General features: G+C 37.2%; 1 protein-coding gene across 22 annotated transcripts in view; it reads left to right on the top strand.

Annotated features, from left to right (window-relative positions):
* The window catches only part of RIMS2 (regulating synaptic membrane exocytosis 2), a 597,264-nt gene that overhangs the window by 197,725 nt on the left and 377,801 nt on the right, over positions 1 to 21,738 (top strand). For all 22 annotated transcript variants that reach the window (XM_059902177.1, XM_059902158.1, XM_059902168.1 and 19 more), the window contains one exon: positions 6,811 to 7,121. In XM_059902177.1, coding sequence (XP_059758160.1) covers positions 6,811 to 7,121 — 311 coding nt within the window. The remainder of the gene's footprint in view (positions 1 to 6,810; positions 7,122 to 21,738) is intronic.

Genomic DNA, 21,738 nt, shown 5'->3' with positions numbered 1-21,738 from the left:
ATTTTCAACTTAATTGTCTTTCATTTTCTGTCTTTTAAAAGACTAGGTTACTTTTCTGTGCTGTGCAGCCTCCCACCCCACAACTCCTGCCCAGAGCAGAGGAATCAGCTGTTTTATCAGAAACTTGAAGCTCTCTGTGGATCTGGTTCATACTTTGTACTTAGGCGAATATTAATCTCTGAGGCGAATATTAATCTCTGAACATAGCTGACAGTATTCAGATCACAGTGTAATAGGTATAGTATATTTGAAGTGCCTCCCAGTTTAGATTATTTTATCAGTAAGCTGGCTTCTTTTTTCCTTTTTGCCATGAAAGCAACAGATGGGTTAAGGGAAGCCTGGAGATCATTAGTCCAAGACTGAGGGTTCTTGGGGAGAGTGTCAGGTATACAGAAAAGGGAAGTCTAGGAAGAGCCTGCCCCTTCTATTTCCGTATATTATGAGGAAGGAGAAAGACAGAGGTAAGGCTAGTAGGTGATCAGAGGTATGTTCTAGTCTATTCTTTCTAGGCTTTGCTCAGGATGAGGATACATATTGGTTCAGTCAAAGGGCAGCTCTTACCCTTCTTATTATTTGAGGTTCTCGGAAGCGATCATCCTTCTGGATGCCCTGCCAGCATTAGCTTTCCAGAACTATCGTTAGTACCAGGATAGTTCTGGAAAGCATGGAGGACACAAAAGTAGCTGCATGTCCCTGTCGTGACACTCCCCCGATGGTGAGGGTTGAGGGATGAGATCACTTTGCAGAAGAGACTGCAGTACAGGTAGCTTGGGCCATGGCTGAATGGAGGATTGTTCTGAGACTAAGAGGAACCAGCAGTGCCTTGGGAGCTGAAGTGAGATCAAGTCAACAGTGGAGCACAGTCCTGTCTAAATAGAGTAGTACCAGACTGTGAGTTAGATGAGCTGCAGATTTCAGCAGCAGAAGCCCCATGGGACACCCAGATACCTTCTCGGAAAACAGCAGGGAAAGGTGAAGTAATATCAGACATAGAGAATTTATCCAAAGGAGCTATTTAGCAGACAAAAATTTAGTAGGTGGCTTTAAAAGAAATCTGGCTAGTATGCTGTTGAGGAAAAATCAGATCAAAAATAGAGAAATAAACAAGTTTCTCTGTGAGTAATTTTTCAAAGCCGCAACAATAGCCACCTAAGACTTGGAGATGTTCCAAGTTAAAGTTTCTTCTGTACTGCTGCTGTCTCCTGAGGGACTTAGGGATGACACCATTGAACTCTCTTGTATCAGCTTACAAATATGACTGTAGCTAGAGATGCCATGCTTGTGGTTCATGAGGAATCTGGGAAAGTCTTGCTGCTTGTCTTGGGGTATCAGATGAAGGAAATTTTCTGATATTTGTTTTGTAATCTAGAAGCCTATTATATAGAAATTACATTGATCCCTTAATTGCTTAGGGCAGCGGTCCCCAACCTCTTTGGTACCAGGGACCATTTTCGTGGAAGAAAACTCTTCCACACACGGGGGCGGGGGGGATGGTTCAGGCAGTAATGCGAGTGATGGGGAGCAGCAGATGAAGCTTCGCTCACTCTCCCGCCGCTCACCTCCTGCTGTGCGACCCGGTTACTAACAGGTCGCGGACGGCTTGGGGACCCCTATCTTAGAGGGTTAAGGTTTTTCAAGTGTGTTCCCTAAGCCAGGGGTCCCAACCCCCAGGTCCGTGGCCTGTTAGGAATCAGGCCGCACAGCAGAAAGTGAGCGATGGGCGAGCGAGCGAAGCTACATCTGCCGCTCCCCATCGCTCCCCATCGCTCGCATTACCGCCTGAACCATCCCCCCCCCCCGCCCCTGCCCTGTCAGTGGAAAAATTGTCTTCCATAAACCGGTCCCTGGTGCCGAAAAGGGGATCGCTGCTCTAGGATATGCGCTGGTACTTCAACTTTCCAAATCCACCATGATAGTGCTGGGGAAGGGCTTGTAGGTTAGTAGCCCACAGTGCTGCTGAATTCTGCCTTTTGAGGGACAGAAACACCATAGATCTGATGATGGGAACACTAGGTTAATGCTGTAGTTGACCTTTCTGGATTTCTAAGCCTTTTGCAAATCTCTGCATTCTTCATTTTTTCCAAACACAGCCTGGGCCAGGGGAGAGGAAGCATCAGGGATTTATGGTGTGACTGTATTCCTTTTGTAGCATTTATCACAGTTGTAAGTAAACAGTATTTGTGCAATTATTTGCTTATTGTCTCCCCCACTATACTGTAAACTCCACAGCAAAATCTATGGCTGCTGAGCTGTATTCACCAGCTCTTAGCATAGTGCCTGGCATACACTAGGCATTTAGTGAATATTGTATGAGTGAATAAATAATTAATGAATTAATGTTAATAGTTATTTGTCCATCTATAAATAAATGGGAATTTTATGGTCTGAATTAATTTTATGGTAAATTACAGCTTCATCCAAGTTTATCTTCTAATACTAAATGTAGTATTAATCATTTAGTAGACTATACGAGATACATTATATTCAGTGGTGTGCTGATAAATGTTAACAACAGGCTCTCTGTAAGAAAAAGCCCTGATCTGTGGCATTTTCCAACTTTCATATTCTAAAAACATTCACCATGGCTACTTTCAAGTAATCCAGGTTACTTCATCGAATGCAGAGCTGAGAAGAAATGTGCACAACCAGTTCTTAGGACTCAGTGAAAGCTGGGTCCAGAACAACACTGAAGCACATTTATATGCCAGTTTTAGTAATGCATTGTTCTCCACATACAAAGATTCTCCTGGTGACACATTCAGTAGAACATGTACTTTAAAAAGATTTGAATTAGTTAGGAAATGATATCAACTACAAACGATAAAACTTAAAAAGTTTCTGTAGCTCAACATAATAGAAGTTTATTTCTCACCAATGTGAAGTCCACACTGGTGTGGCTGATTATCAGAGGGCTCCTTTCCAAGTACTCATGCAGATTCCCAGGTTCCTTTTTTTTTTTTGTGGTTCCTTTACCCCCCAGGGTCTTGAATGAAGAGCATGACAGTAGCATATGAGAGTTTTTAATGGTCATGGAAATGGCACACATCATTTCGCTTATAATCCATTGGCCAGAACACAGTCGTATGATCATGGCCATCTCTAACTACAAGGGAGATTGGGAAATGTAGTTTTCTAAGAGAGAAAGGAAGTAAGTTTAATAGCTAGCTAGCATCTTCCACAGTTTTCTAGTCATGTGATAGGGTTAAACTGATCAATTTACACTCTTTTCTGACAAATGCACACATTTATAAGCATTGTTGGTTAGCAATAGAGTGTAGTCTGATTAGACTGGAGTCTAGTAAATTCTTTTATTCTGTGCAGAGTTAGCTGGTCTTATGAGCTTTGCCTGTGGTCTCATTAGCACCAGCCTCTAACCAGTAATCCTTCCCTTCTCTGAATTACTCTATTATTTATTATCCCTATTTAGATGAAAATCAGAGTTTTCAGAGCTTTAAACTCCTTTTAGTTACTGTATGCACTTAACATAATTTTGTTTTTGACTATGCAGTTTAGCTATTACATTTACCATTTTTATGGTTTTAAAGAGATATTCCTATTTTCCTTAGTGTTTTTTTTTTTCCTTTTTAACCCCAACAAGGATGTCTGTGGAATGGAACATACGATAATAAGTGACAAATTTGGGTCACTAGTGTTCCATCTCTTATATTGCTGTATTACTTTGAAAATATTGGCATTTTTTGTTTGTGGACCATTTTTAAAAAAAAAATAATTTATTTTTGGCTGTGTTGGGTCTTTGTTGTTGTACACGGGCTTTCTCTAGTTGCAGAGAGCGGGGGCTACTCTTCGTTGTGGTGTGTGGGCTTCTCATTGCGGTGGTTTCTCTTGTTGTGGAGCACAAGCTCTAGGCGCGCGGGCTTCAGTAGTTGTGGCTCGCGGGCTGTAGAGCATAGGCTCAGTAGTTGTGGCACGTGGGCTTAGTTGCTCCACACATGTGGGATCTTCCCGGACCAGGGCTTGAACCTGTGTCCCCTGCATTGACAGGTGGATTCTTAACCACTGTGCCACCAGGGAAGCCCTGTGGACCAATTTTTTTAAGTCCTTATTGAATTTGTTACAATATTGCTTCTGTTTTATGTTTTGGTTTTTTGGCCATGAGGCATGTGGGATCTTAGCTCCCCGACCAGGGATCAAACCCACACCCCCTGCATTGGAAGGCGAAGTCCTAACCACTGGACCACCAGGGAAGTCCCAAATATTGGCATATTTAGAACTGAAAGTAATAATATCTTATAATTTTGAATCCTCTATGTCTTTGTATTCTTAGGGCCTAGATGTTTTTTGATAAATGATGACCAGCCAAACTAATAGGCTCTAACCTATTAGAGGTAACCTATTAGAGGTTATTAGAGGTAACCTATTAGAGGTAACCTATCACCTGTAAATGGTGATTTGCAGGCATGTATATTTCTAAGATATTTTTAACAGCATTCATCATAAGATACATTTGCTGGTTAACTTAATTGGTTAAAGTGTTCCATTAACAAAAGTCCTGCTATTTTATTCCCAAATTAGTTAAATTTTTTTCCACGGACACAGACTTTACCTCTAATAGATGTTAGTTATTTCACAGCCAATTAGTGAAAAGTCATCTCATAGCATGTGTATGTGTTTGTAAGGCATCCTGCAGTATCATCAATTTACAAGTTGCAATGTGTGTAAAGGGTTTCAACTGGAAGTGTCAGTCCCTGTACTAATTTAAGTGAGTGAATTTAGGCTTCCTAAGCTTTAAAGATTAATAAGCTCTTAATCCAAGAGTAGGAGGAGATAGTAAGAGAAGGGTAATTTGTTGTTAGGATATAAGGATTACTAGAAGCCAGCAGTTTAGGAGGGAACATAGGATCTAGTCCAAAAAAGAGGCTATGTGGATATAGCCCAGAGAGAATGGGAAGGGTATTAATACATAGAGAGTCAGACATCATCTTTCACACCTTACAGTCATTTATCTTATATTAATATCTATTGGGTGTCAACAGATGAGGAAGATATTTAGTGCGCCTTTCACTTTTAAAAGAGATCTGCAATACCTACAATTGCCACAAGATGGCATTGAAAGGCTGAAGATCTTGGTTGAAATTTGATTTTTGAGACGATTGATGAGTTAGATATATTTATATTTTGTATGTATTCAAACCAAAAGAAATTTGAACTATGATGTATTTTTTAAAAATCTGAGTGAGATTTTGGTATTTTAATATGAAAAATACTTTCTTATTTACTTTTAAAAATAAGATAGTCACAAAAGTTGATGTTATTGCTGACTAATTCTTTTGGAAATGGATGAAACATAAATCTTAATGTAATAGTATAAAAAATTTTATTATAATACATCCCCCAGAAAGACTTCAAAAGAATTCAAGTTAACAAACATTTAGAAGGTCTTACTGTTCTATAATTTATAAGGTCTTATTATGCAAATAGAAGATATAAACCTTGCCCCCAGTAAGCTTTCAATTGAGTTGGAGAAAAGAGAAATGTATATACAATTTGAAGAGAGAACAAAATAAAAAAATGATCAAGTACAGTGTTGTATGATATAAACTATACAAATAATGTGAACTGGGAATAATGAGAAGTTAAGCAAAAATTTTAAATGGTATTTTACAAAAGCATTCTTGTATCAGTTGAAAATACCATGTTGACGTTTTCTTTTACTGCAATTATCTATCTTATAATTTATTTAAACTATGAGGAAATGTTTAGCAATCTGGAGAGCTGTGTAAGATTCAATATTTGACATAAAACATAAAAAACACTTGAAATATTAACTTACCTTTTATTTCATGAATGTATGATTTTTTTTCTAATTGAAAAATATTTTTCAGAAGAAGGCGAAGGTTTTCTGGTCAAACAGATGTTAGTTTTAATATTCTTAGATTCCTGGAGTCTGAAAAACATATCTATTAAAAAATCAAGTGTAGAATGGTGGTTACCAGGGGATGGGGGGAGGGAGAAAAGGGGATTTGCTGTTTAATGGATATAGACTTTGAATTTTGCAAGATGAACATTTTGTAGATCTGTTTCACAGCAATGTGAATATACTTAATACTACTGAACTGTGCACTTAAAAATGGTTAAAATGGTACATTTTATGTTAAGTGTCCTACTAAAGTTATGAGCAATTAATAGGTTTCTACTGAGGATCAGCAATGTTCCTAGCTTTATTTTAGTCATTAGGAGCTACTCAAAAGAAATAAAAGCCCCTTCAAGAAACTGTAATATAGTTGATGATAGAAGATTAACCTAATATTAGTAGGTAATCTATTGAAGTCCAACATATACTAGGCATTGTGCCAGACATTTTATATAAATTATTTCAATCCTCAAAACAATATAAGGGAATGAATATTATTATACCTATTTCTCTATTTTATCATTAAGGAAACTAAGTTTTATAGCTATGAAGGTTCAGTACCTTGTTGAAGGTTGCCAATTTTCCAGTCTTGCAGCTGGTATTTAAACCCAAGTTTTTCTAACCTCAAACTCCATTTTCTGTCTATTATACTATGCCCCTAATTTAAATAAAAAGCAATTAAAGAATACAAATAAACAACTAGTAATTTCACATTCTAGTTTGGTGTTTCTACTGCCAGTAAATATTGTCAATTTTGTCTGTTGACAAAATTAAAAGATATGTGATTTAATTAACAATAGCAGTTAATCAGGATTACATTTTAACTTCAGAAAGGATAACCATGTACTTTTTTTGTTAGCTTGAGTTGTTGTCTCTATTTTTATTTGCTTTTAACTTTTGGAAACACTAATTTCTTTTCCCTGTATATTCGTGTGCAGGTTATGTGGGTATGTAATTTGTGCCGAAAACAACAAGAAATCCTCACTAAATCAGGAGCATGGTTTTATAATAGTGGATCTAATACACCACAGCAACCTGATCAAAAGGTTCTCCGAGGACTGCGGAATGAGGAGGCGCCTCAGGAGAAGAAAGCAAAACTGCATGAGCAGGCCCAGTTCCAAGGACCCTCAGGTGACTTATCTGTACCTGCAGTGGAGAAAAGTCGATCTCATGGCCTCACAAGACAGGATTCTATTAAAAATGGGTCAGGAGTGAAGCACCAAATTGCCAGTGACGTAGCTTCAGACAGGTAAACATTTTGCTTAATCTTTAGGTAAACATTATTTTTAATCTTCATTCCAAACAGAAATAAAAATACATGAAATGTTTAGGCAACAAATGTGTTGTCTAAATATAATTTAAATGTCCATATGTTTTATAGAAATGCTGAAAGTGATGTTCAGGACTTGAGCTATTATAGGTTTGAACAGTCTTAAGTTTGATGTGGGAGTGCCAGGTTTTTCCAGAATAAAGAAGTGAAATGAAACAGGGAACCTAGATAGGAGGTTATGGTCACAGGAAAGACAAACTGGCATAAGAGCAAGGGGAATGAAGAAGAGATGTTTTTTTTAAAGACACTTTGGAGAGGTTCTATTGATGGGACTAACTGGAAGAGGAATTAAGAGAATGGGGAAGATTAAGGATGTCTCCAAAGGTTCTACCTCGGGTTGACGGATGAAGTGGTCTTCCAAGCAGGTAAATATTGATGGAAGAGTTTCGTGAGTTTGATTTTCCATGGGCTAACTCTGTTATTTACTCTTTTGGCTCAGGTCTGTGGGCTTCTCCATGTTCAAAGGGTTAGACTTTTTAAAACAGTGTTTATGGTTCTTAGAGTTCCTACTTTTGGAAGGGGGAGAATGAAAAGTTTTCTTGGGAAGATTATTTTTCTATACCACATTCCTCTGTTTAAATTGAAAATTAAAAACAAAATCTGGTTTACACTATGTTTGTTATCTAGAATTGGCAGATACGTTTACATGTGAACAAGTAGAAAGTCATGCATTCTGTGGAAAAACAGATCTAAACTGTACTTATAGGATGGTGGGTTCTGAGCGTTATCAAACGCAAGTCTGTGTGCCTGACGCACAGTGAGACCAAAAAATACCAAAACATCAGAGTTTGGAGCAGAGAAAGGTATATTGCAGGGCCATGCAAGGAGATGGGCGGCTCAGGCCCCCCAAACCCCGAACTCCCTGTAAGCTTTCAGCAAAACCCTTTTATAGGAAATGTGAGGGAGGGGTGTAGTTAGTTGTCAAACTTCTTGGTGTCAGAACCTTTGTTCTTGAGGTCAGGTCATGGTCACATAACGATGTTCCTGTAAACCTCCACCAAAATGAATGTTCTTCCCTGTTCTGACAAGAAAGGGCAAGGTCCCAATGCTCCAGTTTCCCCCTCCAGGGTCCAGGCCCTGGCTAAGAGGAGGGGGTCCCTGCGCGGGCCGTTACCCGGCCTGGGAGCGTTCGTCCAGCACCCAGTCTGGGTCCTCCTGCCAGTGCCCAGGCCCGGCTGAAGAGGCAGATCTCAGCTGGTGGTGCCCTCAGGGCCGGGTTATCAGACCCTGCCCAGCCATCATCACTGAGGGAGCCAAGTGCCCAGGACCCAGCTGGCCCTCAGGCTTTTCACTTTAACTGGAGCGAATCACTTGTAGCAAATACCCGTCAGGTGAATTCCCAGCTCACAACAATTGTCCTTCTTTGAGAAGAGCCTCAACCGCAGAGGTGGACCTGAACTAATGATGTGCAGTGTTCTTGCAACTTACCCCTGACATCCGGCCACCTCTTAGGGGGGTAGACAACTGATCTAAGCTGTACCAATTTTCAAAACTTGAATGGACAGACTGAAGCTGATTGAAGCTGTTACCTTAGTGGCAGTGTCCGTATACTCCAGGTGCTGAGGCCTCCGTTGACTGGGACCCATGGAGACTGCCGCCGCCATTAGGTCAAGGCCTGGGCCCAGCCAGTGGGCGGCCATGGCAAAGGCTCTGGAGCTTTGCAGGACACAGCCCTCAGCCTGTCCTGGGCCCCCCAGCTCACCCACCAGCCCGGAGGCCGGAGGGCCTCGAGCCCTGGAGGGCCTGGGAAGAAGGCCACGATCCACCGCTCACGGCAATTTCTGCCCAGAGGATCGCTGCGAGGCTGACTGCTGGTAGAGCGGGACCTCTAACCACTGTTCTAAGGGCCTCGTGCTAACGGCCATGCGCTGGCCAGGTATTAAGGGTGGGATGCTAAGGGCTGCCCGCCCGCCCCGCCCCTATTACAATTTGAAGGCGAAGAACAAATCTCTCCTTTAAAGTTAACATCAGATTTTGCTCAACACGAGTCCCTTAGTAACAAAAGTTGAGTTAGGTTTTGTGATGTAGACCCTCCTCCAACTTGAGGGCAACTGACCCCCGCCCATTTACACAGCGACAGCCCTTACCTGCCTTTCTGCGGAGCCTGGGCTCTGGCTGCTGGCCTGAGGTCCGGCGCTGGGCGTGGTGGTGCTGCCCTCCAGCCGCTGTGGGCCACTTGATCAGGCTTCCCTGGCCCAACACCCTGCCAGGTGCTGGGGATGGAAAAGCTCAAGCCCCAAACCCAAACGAGGGGAGTGTTGGCCAAGAACTGGAGGGCTGTGAGCCTTCAGGTATGCAGGGTTGGGGGAGGGGCTCAGCTGAGCCCGAAGAACCCGAGCGAGGCCAGCTACCGACTGGACCGCACCCCTGCGTCCGTGCCCCACCCCACACCATAGTCCCAGCCTCTCCTGTGCGCGGCTTGGTGCGAGGCACACCCGCTCCTATTACGTGAGCACTCAGTTATAACAGGTAAGGTAACTGGGAGTCACTTTAGAGGGTGGCTAAAGCCATCACTCTGGTGTGTTGCTGTGTCTTGGGAGAATAATACAATGATGGCTGTGCCAGATCTTTTGAAAACTAGCAAAAGTGAAACAATGTAATCCTACCTTTGGGCAAAACAGTTGGTGATTTCATGGCTGGCGTGCTATGAACTCGTCTCAGGGCAAAATCTCAGGAACCCAGGAATTTTAAGGTTAGAGGACCATCTTAGATTGAGGACCACCTTAAGCACACGAAGATTTGAGAGCAGGCAGTTTATATGGAAGGCAATCCCAGGCACTACCTGTAGGGAAGTGGGAAATGATCCAGTTAAGAGAAAGAATACAATATTGGATGCATTCAAGAACAGGTAACCTCTTTTAGCAGCTGTGTCTTAATCTTACTGGGACTTTTGGGAGACCCGGTATTATGACCTCAAAGTTATCCCATATAATGGGCAAGGAGGCTGGGGGTATTTATCCATAAGTTTCCTTTGCTATTGGTCTAGGGCTGTTCCTGGGGTTGTTAACTCTCTAGAACTCATTGCTCAAGCATGCTCCTGTGCCAGAGAAAGCACTCAGGCAGAATATTAAAAATACAGTAAGAAAACATTACTATCTGGGGAACAGTGAAGGATACGGCAACGTGGGTTGAGACAGAAATCAAGAAAACTTGTAAAATGGCAAGTGAAATGGTCAAGGTATATGAGCTTGGGTGAAAAAAATAGATGATAACCAATGGAGATAGGATTTTAAATGAATGAATGATAATAAAATGGATAATGGGAGCAGACTCCTGCAAAAACTAGATAGCTGCATGAGATAGTTTCCTTTGGACTTTAGAGAGGTTGGTTTGGGAAGAAAAAAGGAAATACTAAAACACTGGGTCACATAATCGATTAGTAAGTTTTGGAGTGCATGTTGTCAGGAGGTTACGGATGTTAAAAATAAATCCAACAAATTTACGACTAATTAATTCATCATTGTAGGGAAGCTAGAAGCATATCTCTAATCTTTGAAGAAGGTGGTAATAAGAACAAATATATTTCTTTCAATATTATCTCTTAATGCTTCTTTCAGTGACAAACTACTAGCCTGAATAAACAGTAGAATCTGACCCATTATGGGGAAGCAAGGTGTAGTAGTTCCTTTTTTTCTTTTGCCTGGTGCCTTTGACAGCTATAACTAGTAAATGCACACTTTAATGACTCAGTGTATCCTGTAATTATATCCTTGCTTTCTGAACCTCATACAAGTCAGACCAATAGCTTCTTTTGTTAATAAGAATTACTTTTAGTCAGGGAAGAAGTTAGAGTTTAATATCAGATTTGGTAGTTATGCCTAGAAAATGGAATTGGTTATAATTTGTATAAAGTTTTATTTGGAAAGTACTTTCCCTTCAAGAGTAATATAATTCCCCTTATCAACAGCAAGAAAGAGCCTATGGTTTGTTATTTTTTAAATGCAGATTCTATATTAATTTATTAGGCATGTATCTTTGAACCTTTTGAATTCTTTCCCCTAGAGCAAGGGATCAGCAAATTACATCCCTGGCACCAAATCTGTGCCATCTGTCTTTTGTAAACAGAGTTTTATTGGAACACAGTCACATCTATTAGTTTACTTATTATCTATGGCTGCTTTCAGCTACTATTGTAGTTATAAGAGTTGAGTAGCTGCAAGAGACCATGTTATATGGCCTTCATAGCCTAAAATATTTACTTTATGACCCTTTACAAAAAAAGTTTGCCTTTTCTTGCCCAAGAGAGTAAGTAGTTAGTTCTCTAAGTGGTGTTGAAATTTCTCCTTTCTTTGCTCATTTTCTTTTGTTACTATTTAAATTACTTCAGTTAAGCCTGTTTTCTTGTTAGCCTTACCTCCCGCTCCTCTCTCTCTCTCTCTCTCTCTCTGTCCCTGTCTCTCTCTCTCGCCCCATGTTTTTCTCCTTTCTTACCACAGTGGGTCTTTCAGCAGTATTTGACTTGGACAGTAAAATGGAGCATCTCACAAAAAATATAACTCCAGTTTAAAGTATTCTTAGTAATTTGTTCTTCAATACCATTCAGAAACCAGTGGCCTCAAAAAGAGAAACTTTGGTTTAATTAAATTTAAATCTATGGACCTAGAAGTATGTTTGAGAGAAAAGTGTGTTACATTTCCTTCTTTCTAGGAGCTTTAGTTTAATCTTTAACTATATACTGCAGTGGTTTTGACCTGTTTTATGACTTTTTACTTCTCTCACAGATCTTAGCACGGTGCTTTACACATAGACCTTTAGTATTTACTGAGTGAATGAATACCAAGTTGGCTCTAGACCTTAGCTTTGAGTTAATGAGTATTTACTTAATTCATTTATTCATAAAAATGGCAAATGTTTATTATCAACTTAGGTACAAAATATTGTTAGAGATTTTCAAATATATTTTTTTAAATTTCAAAATACGTATTGAAATAACCACTTTTTTTGTTATGTGCAGTTTGTTTACCCTCTCCCTTACTATTTCCCCCAGGAGTGCCCAGTGTTTTCTCAGTCTTTAATTTACATCCATATAACCTGACGATCTTATTAAAATATAGATTTGAATTTGATAGGTCTGAGGTAGTACCCGAGAATCTGTGTGTCTAACAAGCTCCCAAGTGATGCCAATACTACTTACTAGTGGAGACCAGTAGCAAAGCACAAAGGCATCTAGAGATATATTAGGGAGGGAAACACCAGTGTCCTTTAATAGCTCAGTGGCAGTTGTCCTTTGTAGCTCTGTCACTAAGAGGCATAACACTTAGTGGACCTTTGTGGTTCTTAGAGGCAACATTGTTCCACATTTGAGTATGTTGTTTTGACACATTTACTGAGTGGGGCACAGGTTGACCACATTCATGTAGGTGTAAGTATCTGACTCCTTTATTATGACATCTTGGGTTGTTGTGCCTGAGCATTTACTTATTTAAATATATTTTATTTTTTATAAATTATTTATTTTCCCTTTTATTATAGAGTTAGGAACATATATGTGTCTTAAAAATTATGTAAATTCTTAGGACATTTTTTTCTCTGGATTTCCTTTTCAGGGTAGTAAAGGGGATGTTACAAAGAATTTGTTTTACAAAGAGGCTTTGGCGTGGAAGAGGGTTGTGAACCACTGGGTTAGAGGATCTAAGATGGGATTTAGAGGAGGGTGGGTGAAATAGCCATTTTTAAAACAATATTATTTTGTTTAAAAATTACAGAAAAACCAAAGTAAAACTGTTTTAGAACATTGAGTTGATGTTTTATACATTTGGAATTATTTAAAAGTTGGATGCTCATATTTTCCATAGTTGAAAATTAGTGAAATTTAGGAAACAGCTAATTGTTTTTTCTTTTATGTAACATTTTACTATTTATTTATTTAGTACTTCCTGGAATGTTGGGAGAAGTTAAAAAGTAAGAAATATTATTGCTAATTTGTATGGTGGAAGAGATACAAAAACTGGAAGTTAGAAGATATAGGTCCTGTTCTAACTTCTTCCCTTTACTGTTAGCATTTGTAGATGTATATCTTTGTGTTCACTTTTCTCATCTCTGAAATAGGAAAGGCATTCTCCAAGATCTTGAAAAGACCTCCAGGTCTAAAATTATTTGTTATGTTGTATTTTATGGTCTTCTGCCATGGTATAAACTTGGAAGCATTCTCTTCCATTTTTTCTTCCTCTCCTATAATTGATAGTATTGTGTTCAATTAGTAGAGGATTGTATTCATTCATATTAAACTCATTATTATAATCAGTTTATTCAACAAATATTTATCGAATTTCAGTATAGATATTACTTGTTACCACATGGTCAAATAATTTCACCATGATTCATATTTAAAATTGAATATATTGGCAATATTAGGTTAAATCTTCACTAAGAACATTTTCACTGTGATCTTGTAATTGTATTACTATGTAATATTTCTTACTCTATTTTCCCTACTTCCTTATTCTATTGTGAAACAAAAGTTTAAAAGTGATAGGAAAAAGTAACAGAGTTACCTGCTGTTAATGGACTATGAAGCATTTTTAAGAAGCATCACTACAATCAATATTTTATAGGCATTACAGATTCTTAAGTATTTACTTCTGCATTTTACTGCTTAAATAATGACACAATGAAAGTACTGAGAGACTACATTATGATTTTGTCTGGAATTTTAATTAGACAAGAGTGGAAAACAAAAAAGTCATGTGACTAAATTACATCTCAGTGCATTTTGTTAGATGGTGAAAAATGCTACCAGGTGTAAGTGATGACAAGAGAGTAATACAATATAAATCGATTATCTTAGATCTAAAGTGTAAAGTTTTAAAGCAAGTTAAAACTTGTATAATGAATAGTTAACAGTTTGGTAATAACCATCATTTCTTTATTGTCTGTTACTGTTGATCTTCCAAGTATCTTTGTGAGCATTTGATTATTTTAAAGTAAAAGTAATAATTAAAATATATGTTTAAGACTTCTGCTATATATATAGATGGAATAATAAGGCCTCGATTTACCTTTTTTCCTGAAACATCTGTAAAAATAGACAAACTATTTGAAACAATTGTTTTTAAGAAATTGGGCATCAGGCAACAAAGGAGAATAATACCTGAGAAATGGGAAATAAAGCGAACCTTATAATTGCCTTAGCATACTGCTTTGAGAGTTTCCAGGATGTTGCAAGGGAGAGGAGTATAGGCAGAGCCCAGAGGTCTTCCTGAGTTGAGGAGACAGTTCTGAGGGTATGGGGAGACCAAGGCAGCTGGAGTTTTCTAGAAAGAGTACCAGAGAGGAGAGAGCTGAACAGCAAGATATCCTGGAGATCTACAGATGGTAATTCTTGTGTATTCAGTGGAGGAATGATTGGGACATGCATGTGAAGAAACTGCTCGAGGCCAGGGAAAGAATCATCCAAAATGATTAGAGAAACACTGGCCTGCATTCACACAGGAACAAGAATAGTGTCTGTTCCCAGCAGCCAGACTAGAAAACCTCAAGATTCCTGGAACTCTGGGTAGAGTATTTTGGAAAGTCTTGCCTCAGCAGTGGGGAATAATCAATGCTAAACTGGGTACTGCTCTCAGACAGAATAACAAATCAAAAAAACAAGACCTGAAAGGATCAGCCTGTTTCCAAGTAACTTAATTGCCTCCCAGAACAAAGTTCAAGAAGATTTATAGGAATACAAAAATATCCAGCACCCAACAAAATTAAAGTCACAATGTTTGGCATTCAGTCAAAAATAACCAGGCAAAACAGCAGGAAAGCACAATCAATAGTGAGAAAGTAATCAGACACTGGACACCAATCCAGAAGTGACACAGATATTAGAATGAGCAGGCAAGAACATTAAAAAAGTTACTATAATTGTATTCCATATAATTTTAAAAGTTAAGTAGAAATATGTAATATATGAAAATAAATGCTAAAATGATCTAATGCTAAAATGAGATGAGAATTATAATATTGGAAATGAAAAATGCACTTGATGGGGATAATGGAATTTGAGGTATTGAAGAAGAAAAGATTAGTGGATTTGAAGACAAACCAATAGAAATGATCCAAATTGAAACACAGAATAAAAAAATGAATAAAATAATTTAAAAAGTGAAAGAGAATCATGAACTAAGGGACAATATCAAGCAGTTAATATACATGTCCTGGAAGGGGGAGGAGAGCATGCAGAGTACAAAGAAAAATGTAAAGAAATGATTGCCAGAATTTTTTCAGATTTCATAAAACTACAAATCTTTAGCTCTGAGAAGGTCTACAAACTCCAAACACAAGAAACATGAAGAAAACTACACTAAGGCATATCATAATCCAGTTTCATAAAATAAGTAATAGAGAAGCAATCTTAAAATCAGCCAGAGAAAAAAGACATGTTTATATATAGACATGCTTACAAAGATAAAGATGACAGCAGATTTCTTGTTGGAAACAATGTAAGAGAGATGAGAATGAAGCAAATGTCTTTAAAGTACTAAGAGATTTAAAAACATAAATAAGCCATCAACCAGTATTTTATACCCAGTGAAAATCTTTTAAAAATGAAGGCAAAAATACCTTTTCAGACATACAAATGCTGAAAAAATTCATCACCAGCATAACTGCATTGTAGGAAATGATAAGCAGAGTCCTCTAGGCAGAAGGAAAATTATACCAGATAGATATATGTATCTACACAAGAAATGAAGAACAATGGCAGTGATAAATACATGGGTAAATATATAATCCTTTCTTCTTGTTACTTAAAAATCTTTAGAAGATAATTGTTTAAATAAAAACAATAATAATGTATTTTGGAGTTCATACCATATGTGAAATAAAATATATGACAACAATGGCATAACATTTGGGATGGGAAACATAGAAGTACACTATTGCAAAGCTCTTTCATTATATTTGAAGTGGTGTAGTACTGTTTGAAGAGGGACTATGATAGGTTAAAGATGTGTATTATAAACCCTTAAATGACAAAACAAAGAATTATAGCTAATAGATCAACAAAGGAGATAAAGTGGAATACAAAATATACTCAGTCAAAAGACAGAAAAAGGGAGAAAAGGAAAAAATACGTCAGACAAGTAGAAAACAGAGCAAGATTGATGGACAAACCTAACCATATTGATAATCATGTTAAATATAATTGTCTAAACACCTCAAGGCACAGATTTTCAGATTGGTAGTAACTGAAAACCGAACAATACACTATCTACAAGAAACAGACTTTAGGGGCTTCCCTGGTGGCGCAGTAGTTAAGAATCTGCCTGCCAATGCAGGGGACATGGGTTCAAGCCCTGGTCCAGGAAGATCCCACATGCCACGGAGCAACTAAGACCGTGTGCCACAACTACTGAGCCTGCGCTCTAGAGCCCACGAGCCACAACTACTGAGCCCACGTGCCACAACTACTGAAGCCCGCACGCCTAGAGCCCGTGCTCTGCAACAACACAAGCCACCGCAATGAGAAGCCCGCACACCACAACAAAGAGTAGCCCCTGCTCGCCACAACTAGAGGAAGCCTGCGTGCAGCAATGAAGCCCCAATGCAGCCAAAAAAAAAAAAAAAAAAAGAAACAGACTTTAAATATAAAGACAGACATAGCTAAAAAAGTAAGAGAATGGAAAAGATATACTGTGCTAAGCCTACTCATAAGCTAGCTATATTCAGATCAAAGTAGATTTCAGTGCAAACAATCTTATTAAGAGTGAAGAATGTTGCATCACAGTAATAAAGAAGTCAGTTAATCAATAGGACATAAAAATCCTAAATATCTGTGTCTATATTAATAGAGGTTCAAAATACATGAAGGAAAAACTGATAAAACTACAAGGAGAAATCAACAAATCCACAATTATGATTGGAGATATCAATACTCTTCTCTCAATAAGTGATAGAATAAGTAGGCAGAAGCTCATCAAAGATATAGTAGACTTGAACAACAGTATCAACCAACCTGACCTAATTGATATTTACAGAACAATCCAGCAAACAACAATTTTGTTACCCCTAACAAATCATTAGGGGTACATAGAATAGTAACCAAGGTAGACTACGTTCTGGCCTTTAAGTAAGTCTCATTAAATTGAAAGGAATTCAAGTAATAAAATATGTCCTCTGATCACAATGAAATTACATTAGAAATCAGTAACAGAAAGACCTTTGGAAAATCCCCCAATATTTGGAAGCTGAATAACACACTTTTAAATAACCTGCAGATCAAAGAAGACATCAAAAGAGAACGTAGAAAACATTTTAAACTTTCATTAAAATGAAAACACAACACCAGAATTTGTAGGATGCCACTAAAGCAGTACTTAGGGCACAATTTATAGCACTAACACTGGTATTAGAAAATAAGAAAGTTCTTAAAGCATTGATCTTGGTTAGAGGTCCAAACACTACCTGATTTGAAAACATTATAAGTCTGCAGTAATTAAAACAGTATGGTATTGACATAAAGAAAAATGGATCAAGGAAACAGAATGGAGAGTCTGTAATATGTACCCACTCATATTGACAACTAATTTTCAACAAAGGTACAAAGGCAATTAAACAGAGAAAGGACAGAAAGGAGAAGAAGACTTAAAGCAGGTTGTACTGTAACAATGAATATCCATTTAGAAAATGAAATTTGAAGCTTGCTTTTTTACCATAAAAAAAACCCAAAAATGGATCATAGCTGTAAATATAAAAATTAAAAGTATAAAACTTCTAGAAGAAAATTGTTGTGACCTTGCTTTGGGCTAAAACTATAAAGCTTCCAGGAGGAACCAGAGAAGACTATCTTCGTGACGTAGGCAAGGATTTTGTAGATTAAACACAAGAAGTGCTAATCATAAAAGGCAAAAAAAATGACAAAATAGACATCATCAAAATTAAAACTTTGTTCATCAAAGATACTAAGAAAATGTATAACCAAATTATACTTCAAGAAATTTCAGGAGAAAATATTTGCAATACATGTAACTTAAAAAGAATATAAAGAGCCCTTACATTTAAATAATAGAAATAAAAATAACCCTAAAAAGTGCAAAAGTATTTTCTTCACAACAGAAATACACAAATGGCTAATAAACAAAAGAAAAATGTCCTATGTCTTTAGTCATTTGGGAGATGCAAAGCAAGATGACCATGAGATACTTTGATGCGCTCACTTGGGAAGCTACAATTAAAAAAAAAAACAATGAAAAACCTGATATCACTTAACATCTGTGAAGATTTGGAGCAATTGGATCTCTAATACTTTGCTGGTGAGAGTTTAAAACATGTAAAATGGTACAAGCGTTTTGGAAAAGTGTTTGACAGTTTCTTATAAAATTAAATATACACTTGCCTGTGCCCCAGTAATTCTACTTTTAGGTATTTACCTATGAAAAATGGAATCATATGTGTACAAAAATACTTGTGTATTAAGGTTTATCGCAGCTTTGTTCTTAGTAGCCCCCAAATGGAAACTTCCCACATGTCCACCAATCGGGTGAATGGATAAACAAATTTTGGTAAATTCAAATAAAAGTATTGTTCATTAATAAAACTAGAGAACTATTTACACGCACAGAAACACAGATGTCTCAAAACCATTGTGCTGAGTGAGAGAATCTAGACATAAAAGAGTATATAATATACGATTCCATGTATATTAAGGTCAACAGGAGACAAAACAAATCTTTAGTGGAAGAAATCATAACAATGCTTTTGCTGGGGAAACTTCCTGGAGTGATGGAAATGTTCTGTGTCTTGAGAGGGATATGGATTACTAGTTGTATATATTTGTCAATAGCTATTGTAGTGTTACACTTAAGATTTGTATACTTTTTACTGAATGTAAATTATATTTCAATAAAAAATTAAAAGGGAATTATGTGCATAATTGCTACATTAAATTGTTTAAATTAAAAATTTCCCAGTTTTATTGAAATATAATTGACGTACATTGCATTAATTTGTGTGCAACATGATTTGATATATGTATATATTGCAAAACGATTTCCACAATAAGTTTGGTTAACATCCATCACCTCACTTGGTTATACATTTTTTTTCTTGTAATGAGAACCTTTAAGATCTTCTCTCTTATGTTTCCTACATTTTAAGATTGCTAGTTTCATTGAAATTTTATTGGTATTAAATACTTAAGATTTATTGTGAAATTGCATCAGAAGTGGATAATTTTTCTTCATAATCTTTCAACAATGGCTCTTTTTAATAGATTCAGAGATGTCCATATTTATAGAATGCTGATAGTAGACCTAGAATCAAACCAATTATATTTAGAGTTTACTAAGTGTGGATTACATATGATGTACAGACTATGTGGATTGTTTCTATGAGCTCTCCGATGAAACTGTGACATAATTCTTATGAATCTTATTCAAAATGGTTATATGGGGTATGTGGCGAGGGAAAACTAACATGAAGATGAGAGGAGGTAGATAAAGAGATGTAAAGGGAAATAATTTTTAAAGGGAAACGATGTATAGTTAAGAAGGAGATTAGACTGTAAAGAGCCAAGGAACTAGAAAAGGTAAAACTCCGACGGTTGCCTTAGGAGAAAAAGAATCTTAATAACGTGGAAGCAAGTGGCCTTATAACCTTTATTCCTAGATATTTCTTGTATAATTTTTAGAATATCAGATGAAACAACAAGGCAACAAAGATGACTAGATATTGGGTGGGACTTCCAGTAATTTATGCACATTCAATAAATGGTTGGTGCAGATGCTGAATGAGTGCAAACTGTAATACTAATGCCTTTGACGTGACCAGTGTCATTTCTGTAGCATCTTTGTCTTTTATTGGCAGAACAATCAATCAGTAGACATGAAGATATATAATGGCATTTTCTCATATAGCGAACACTGAAGAGATGTCTTTATTTTTAAGAATATGATATGAGTACCTGAAGACAAAGTATGACTTCTTTTTAAAAGGATGTTTAACATATTATGAGAATTGGTTTGACTGTGTAGAAGTCAGATAGGCTGTTCACTCAGAATAAGTAATTTTAATAGTTTTAACGTCAATATTTAGGTGAAAAAAGAGAGTATTCCTATTTTCAATTGAATTAAGCTTGAACCATTGTCAAGTTTCTTTCATTTAAGTGACCTATAAATAGAATTGCAATACATGCCAGTTTGCCCAGGACAGTCCAGTTTACACCTGCTCTCCTGGCAGCCTGCATAGGTTGGCATTTGTCCTGGATTTTTTTATGTGAAAGATTTTATTAAGCATTGCATTATAAGCTGGATGGAGTTTGATAGGTCTCCGCCTGGTACTTATAGCTTCTGACGTGACTTCATTCTGTGTGGGATTCATGTGCAGTGAACAGAATTCTCATCTGAAATACAGCCAGCAATAATCTATCTTTTCCCCAACTTTTCGGACAGAAGGTAACGAACATTTCTCTTTTAAGGACAGGATGCAGAGTGCTTGCTGACAAAATGAAGTGTGATTGAAAGGTCTCTGGTGGTGGTGTGAGAGGTATTTGACATTGCTGCCCCACTTACCCTTTGGTGTATAGGCCAGCTTTGTCATGACTCATTCTTTAGCATTTGAGATGCAGGAATCAAGGTTTGTGTGAGACTTTGGAAAATTTAGATAGGTGCATATGAAATATGTGCAAGAAATAGAGGCTGAACAATCTTGTAGAATGTGTGGAAAGTAGTCTGGATGTTTTTTCTACAGTGGTATTGTCATTTATTGCATAGTGTAAACATACAACTATTTATGTATTTTATTATTTGGTAATTTTAAAAACTTTTGCAGTAAATATTTCATCAGCAAGGTGCTAAAAAATGAAAATGTGTTTTAACTGATTGTGTGTAACCTGTACAAAATTTTCGTTTCATTTGCCATCTACTAGGGGGCTCATAGTCACTGAATACGTGAATTCAAAAAAGAAAATAATATCTGGTAAAAAAGCAACATCTATTTCAAAAGTTAGTATAGTTATTTTAAGAAGAACCAAAAATGACAGAATAAGACAGATGCAGAGGTGTATTTTGTATGTCATTCTGTGAAGCATGACTTTTCTTTTACATGAAATGACTGTGCTTTAAAATTAATTTTAGTCGTTTTGAATTCCAAGTTTCTTTGTGCACTCAAAAAGTAAATTATTGGCTTCATTAACAGAAGAACGCCATTGCACTGGTAAGTGTTGACCTTTTAAAAAGCATTTTAAAAGTGGTGGTTAGCAACTATAAGACACTGAAAATTTTCTCTACAAAAGTAAGGGAGGAATTGAACAAATTAGACAAATTTCATGATGTAAGAGTCATGTGTATTTTCTTCATCAATGTATTCCTAGCACCTCACATAGAAATTGATACGTAGTGTGCTCAGTGAACAGTTGTTGAAAAACTGAATGAATGGAATAATAAAATAGCTTAAGGAAAAGGGGGGATGAATTATAAGGATATTGGGGTGTCTGACAGAAAGAACCCCGGGAAAAGAATGAGGATAGACTTTATGAACAATTGGAGTTATGGATTCAAATACTACAAACTCTATCTCAGCATCTTTTTTTCTATTTCTCAGCCTATCTATTCTA

Source organism: Balaenoptera ricei, chromosome 17 (genome assembly GCF_028023285.1).
Source record: "Balaenoptera ricei isolate mBalRic1 chromosome 17, mBalRic1.hap2, whole genome shotgun sequence".
Taxonomy (NCBI): domain Eukaryota; kingdom Metazoa; phylum Chordata; class Mammalia; order Artiodactyla; family Balaenopteridae; genus Balaenoptera; species Balaenoptera ricei.
Note: the sequence above shows the minus strand (reverse complement) of the source record. Positions and strands in the feature narration are given on the sequence as shown.